This window comes from Blennius ocellaris, assembly GCF_963422515.1.
Source record: "Blennius ocellaris genome assembly, chromosome: 9".
In the NCBI taxonomy this organism is placed as follows: domain Eukaryota; kingdom Metazoa; phylum Chordata; class Actinopteri; order Blenniiformes; family Blenniidae; genus Blennius; species Blennius ocellaris.
In genome coordinates this window covers 29,666,526-29,672,765 of record NC_137658.1, presented here as the reverse complement: position 1 = coordinate 29,672,765, position 6,240 = coordinate 29,666,526, and the positions used below count along the sequence as shown (strand labels likewise).

General features: G+C 40.3%; 1 protein-coding gene across 1 annotated transcript in view; it reads left to right on the top strand.

The window, feature by feature from the left end:
* Positions 1–229: 229 nt before the first annotated feature.
* Positions 230–6,240, top strand: part of LOC308134166 (relaxin receptor 1-like) — a gene marked incomplete at both ends in the record, with an annotated part of 175,516 nt that continues 169,505 nt past the window's right edge. The window contains 2 exons of the mRNA XM_080501797.1: positions 230–257; positions 425–562. Coding sequence (XP_080357923.1) covers positions 230–257; positions 425–562 — 166 coding nt within the window. The remainder of the gene's footprint in view (positions 258–424; positions 563–6,240) is intronic.

Below are 6,240 nucleotides of genomic sequence, written 5' to 3'. Positions count from 1 at the left end.
TTCACAGCTAGAACTTCAACAGCTTTACAGGCTTCAGTTATGGCCACAAGCTCTGTAGTTTGTGCTGAGGCAGGTGGTGGGATGATGCCAGTTTTTATGGTGGGCCACTGTCCGCATTCTGTAGGTGTGACTATTGCATTAGGTGCCACATTGCCCTTTCCAGGTTCACAGTGGCTGTATCCATCTGTAAAAAGCATTAAATAAGGTGAAGACCGGGGTTGTGTAAGCCATGGAGTCCCATGGCCATGTTTACATCGGTAGGTGTGAAATGTACATTTGTTTGGTCCAATAGGGCTTGCAGCTTCTTTGTTCTGTGTGGTGAGATGTGAAACTTCTCTGAAACCAAACGTAAACCAGATGTTTTCCCTGGAAACATTGTCGTGTATACGAAACCTCAGCTGCTTTTCCCTCTCTTAACTTCCAGCACTGAACATCACAGAGGAGGTGCCCACTTGCCCTCTGGGGTATTTCCCCTGCGGCAACCTGACCATCTGCCTCCCTCAGCCGCTGCACTGCAACGGTATGGACGACTGTGGAAACCAGGCGGACGAGGACAACTGTGGTGAGTCCGTCCCTCATTTCCTGCTGGAAGAATGAGGCTGATTGACTGGCGACACTTTGTATTAACTCTTCCTGACACGGACAGTACAATACATAAATTGGATGTGTTGTCAGTAAATGTGATGAATTCCTGGTATGTGTGCTTTAAATAGTTGCAGCTGAGTGTGTCGTTTGTGTGTGTCATCACACCGGCAAGTGTAATGACAGGTAGAGAAAACCAAGAACTCGTATCCAAACAGGAAAACATGCACATGAAGAGAAATGGTACAGCTGCACATGCACTCATTTCCACAGGGATCAGCATTTTTTATACCTGGAATGAGGAGCAGACTCACTTTGATGCAGTAATAATAATAATAATGGGGACTCACACAATTTTAGTTGGGAGTCGTTTCTGCTGCAGTGCCGTGCAACTCGGTGGCAACTGTTGGATTGAATGTGATGGAGTGTTTAATTCCCTCCAACAATACTTGGCGCATTTGTAATAATAGTGCAATATGGAATGTAATAAATGTTCAACTCATTGTGCAATAACAGCACATTTTGTGATAATCATTTAGCATTTTCTAATAACAATTATTACAAAATGCAGGTGCTCTCCTTTTTTTGGGAAAATTTAATAATTTGGTGCATTACGTAATTAAATCATCAAAATTGATGCCTTTATTAGAAAAGTCATCATACCATCAGAATAACCTTAAACTTACCAGCTTAATTAGGATGTTGTTGTTTTTTTAAATTAAAAACTAGAAGGATGTTTTATTGCTCAGGTCTAAATCAAAAGTAATTATATTCATTATAATGGAGGATTTATTGACAAGCCGGAAACAAAAGCTACACTAATTAATTACTGACAGAAATTATTGGCGCACTGAAATTTTGCAATCGGCATTATTTTATGTAATTATTATATATGATACAAAGCATAAAAACAAAAAATAAAAATGTATTACATTACATATTGCAGCTCTACGTACCTGTATTTTGTTATAATATATTACATAATGCAGCGATACAAGATGGACCGAATGACTGTTAATTTAGACACAAGTAGATTTTATTATTGTGTCAGACATCAAAGGTTTCACCATATTCTATCTCTCTATCTATTGTTTGACTCCATACTACATACCGTAGGACCTAAGAATTAAGAGATACCGTATTTCTGTGAATATCAGACAACCTCTGTTCACAAGGCTCGCATTGTGAAATCAAAGGCTCCCGGCAGCCGTTTGTGTGCCTGCAGCTCTTTCAGAGTAGTTTGGAGCTTCAGGACGACAGACGGAGGTACTTTAGTTTAGTGTAGTCTAGTTCTGTTAGTGAGAAGTGCAGCAGGACAGAGACAGTCTCTTTTCATTCCCACTGGACTTCACTATCACCGATCTGTCCCTGTTTGTTTACACTGACGGATGTTGTTTGATCGTTTGGCTTTCTTTTGTTTAGTTTTATTTCATTTTCCCTTTTTCCTATGTTTTTTTGCTACATTTCCGCAATACCAAGAGTATCTGCTTTATTTTCCTCAGACTGATGACGTTAGGAGGAAAATACAGCAGCGTCTCAGTGTATTTAATTCTAACTTCAGGTTGGACCACAGTCGTACTCCTCAGGTCCTGTTTACACCACAGCCTGAAAATAGAAAGCGCCTGTAGAGCCACTTAAAACACAACATTTCCAAAACACTGCCACTGGACATGCTCACCACAGCCGTAGTAAATACTGTCAATTCCGGACTATAGCCGCTACTTTTCCCCACACTTTGAACACTGCGGCTTTTACTACGGTGCGCTCATACATGTTGATTTTTTTTCATGGCGCGAGAAAGATTTTGCCTAGCAACCGTAGACCAATCAAATGAATGAGTAGTTCACAGAGGTCCAATGGAATTGTTTGATCAATCAAGCGCACTTTATTATTGTAAATCAGTCATTTGTACTCCCCCTCATCAACATGGAAAATAATGAAGAAAAGCATCTGATGTGGCTTTTAAGTTAAAGGCGATCAATCTGGTGCTTGAAGAAGGAAATCGAGCTGCAGCAACTGCTGTGTGATGAAGAGGATGGACTGCTGGTGATGAAGAGGATGGACTGCTAGTGATGAAGAGGATGGACTGCTGGTGATGAAGAGGATGGACTGCTGGTGATGAAGAGGATGGACTGCTGGTGATGAAGAGGATGGACTGCTGGTGATGAAGAGGATGGACTGCTAGTGATGAAGAGGATGGACTGCTGGTGATGAAGAGGATGGACTGCTGGTGATGAAGAGGATGGACTGCTGGTGATGAAGAGGATGGACTGCTGGTGATGAAGAGGATGGCGTGCTGCGTGATGAAGAGGATGGACTGCTGGTGATGAAGAGGATGGACTGCTGGTGATGAAGAGGATGGACTGCTGGTGATGAAGAGGATGTTCAATTGGGACAGTGAAGTAGAGACTCTGATGGTTTCAGTGCAGGAGGAAGATGAAGACCATCATGGACTGTTCCTGGTAGGCTGCAGTATAGCTATGTATTTTTACCAGTCGTTATGGCGATAGGCCCAATAGAATGTTGTTCATGCACCGTTAAGTAAAAAGGCATAAGAACGTAATTTGTGTGTTACTGATACTGTCCGTTCGTGTCTGCCCCGCACAGAAGAGAGGACAGATCTCTTTGGGAAGAGGCGGTAAACAATGAGTCATAGTTCTACAAACCTTGAGATTGGATTAACACAGTAATTTATTACAAAAGACAGAAATACTGGCCTTCCAGAGAATCGCCTTATACTTAGCCGTTAAACGCGGAGTAAAACAGCTGAGGATAAACGCGCGTCAGGTCAGTCGCAGAGCGGAAACAAGAGAGCGAGCCAGCCAGAGCTTCCGCTAGATAAAACACGCGCTCCGGTAAATCCCCTCTTCCCATTGGCCACCGCTAGAAAGAGGCGTAAGCAACGTAATCTCCTATTGGCGGACCTTCACACAAACTGAACAAACTACGCTACCCATGATGCATTTCAGTATTTGTCCACCATCTACAGCTCAATAACAAAACAGTCCGCCGCCATCTTGACAGTTTTAAGTAAGTCCATGCGGGAAGCGTCACAGTTCGGAGGTCAAAGAAAACGTCATAACTCTAAAAATAGCTCTCTTGATGTGATTCTATCACATCACAAATAAACATTAAAAGAGAACAGATTAGTTTCATCTTCTGGATCAAAATGACCTGGTTCACCTGTGGAAGTTAACCATGTTTACTACATCCCGTTTGTCAGGGGAGATGGCAGTGTTAATCAAACGAGCAAGAAGCTCTCTAATACATGGAATGCAACAACAACCACAAACAGACAGAATAGCTGTGAACACTACAATAGAAATCAACACAGACATTACCAAAGCTTTGTAATTACCAAACATGTCAGCCAAACCGTCCCACATGGATGTATCAACTCCTGAATGATCCTTCATTTTTTTATTGAGTGTATGCAAACCTTCTAGAGTCCTAGTTAAGGTGCCATCTGCTGTTGTGTTATTAGGGATGAAAATACAACATTTATCACCAAACATAGCACATACTCCTCCTTTCTCCGCCAGGAGCATGTCTACAGCTATGCGGGTTTGAAATGACCTAGTTGAGGTTGCTTGAAGCTGCTCGTGGACGGCTGCAAAACCCATTTCTGTCCAATTGCCTAAACGTTGTACATTATAATGAATATAATTAATCCTATCTACATTTTTATTAGGTGTCACCGGGAAAAACGCTGAGATAATTGGTAGGTTTTCAAAACCTGCTGCTATTTGATCAACTAATTTGTATTCATCAGGCACTCCTATCGCATCTACATAAGTTGGATCTGATTGTCTTCTCCAATCTCTTTTGCGACGTTTAAAATGACTTTTTGGTGCAGCTCAGTGCGTTGTATTAGAGTAGAAATTTGATCTATGTTTAAAGGCAGGACTTTTACTGGAATTATTAAAGTTACAAATGCACATAAACCTCTAGCCTGTCTTGGGAGTCCATCATAAATTTTATTTGATCCACACCACCACCATACATCTGACCTAGCTAACAGCGTGAAATCAACGGGACCTTGAAGTGTTTTTTCGCACAAAGTTGAATCAAGAGTTCCTAATTTGTGTTCAACTTTGTCAGCAATTACTTTAATACAGGTGAAATTTTGTTTAGCCACTGTGCTATGAAATAGGGTTTTAAGTTAAGTTTTTAGTTAAGTTTAGCAACCAATTATTTTCATCACCTGAAATTCCTGTTATTATTTTGAAATAATCATCTACTTCTTTAACTTGATTAATGGTCCTAATTCCTACACGTTTTGCTGCTGGAGAGATCCAAGCTTTAGCTCCTATTTTATTTTGGCAGAGATAATCACACAATTTTATTGGGAGAGCTACATCTCCCTTATCTCTCAATTCCCATAGGAGGAAATCCCAACACACTCCAAAATTCGCACAATTCAGAAAAACCACAATAACACTGGCATGATGTTAAATAACTAACTGTGTCCCAGTTAATGTTAGTGTGACAGGGTTGGTAGTTAAAATAGGTTGAGGTGAGAAAGAGAAGGGGGGTCACCTCAATGAGCACTGTATGTGAATGTATATATATATGACTATGTGTAAGTCATACTGAATCCTTACTAGTGTTTCAACGTATCTATGTGTCTGACTAAATTGTGTACAAAATTTAATACAAGTGTACTTGTTAATGGGACATCGATGTTTTAAGTCCATCTGAGGTTAATAGCAGGGTGTCTTGCTATTACTGTTTAGGAATTGAATTCCTGCTCTTGCAGCTCAAGTCTGCCTGACTGCAAAAAACAAAGGAGCTATATTACAATACCATTTGTATCAATGTTGACGCGGGGGTGGTCTATGAACAAACCCTGGTTGTTGGAGACAGAGAGACAGTTAGAGGCATTTAAATTCATCACATGCCGCTAAAATGTCCCTCAAATCCATTTCAAATTCTTCACTTTTTCCCACATTCTCATACAAACTATCCCATCTCTCCACAATACCAATACTCTTTACTCTCATTTGCTGGGCTAACTTTTTCTACCTGCCTTGTTCCTTTCTTTCCATAATAGCCAACAAAATAACATACTTTTCCTTCAAAACACACTTCCTCTTCTCCTTCAATATAAATCACATTTCTATTTCTCGTCCATATACTTAAACCACTGTTTACATGAAGAGGGGGTTTCTGCTTAACTTCTCCCCTTATCCTGTGTCTTTGTCCCTTAGCTTCCTCCACACAAACAACAGAGCACATGTAGCGTCCATTTTGTCTTTGTATTTTATACTTTAAAATGCCACTTTTTCAGTTTCAAAGCTGAGAAATGTCTCACTTCAAAACTGCCTAAAGATCTCCAATAAAAGGCTGTCTTTACTCCACTAGAATAACCGCACCGTAAGGTTTATCAGTCATCTAGTGTTTCAATTCGGACACTTTTCATTCACACAGTCATTCACAGTGTTATTCTCGGATTGAAAACTACTTTTTCCACTTATGATAAAACAACAACACAACTATATCAACTCACAGTATCACCCACACAATTGTGTATTTTACCAGAACATGAGCCTGATGCAAACGCACAATACATACAAACCACTCACACAATCTCTTCATGCTTATAAAATATTAAAAAAATGACTGCAGTTTCCCATAATTAGCGCTTTCCTAGTCTAA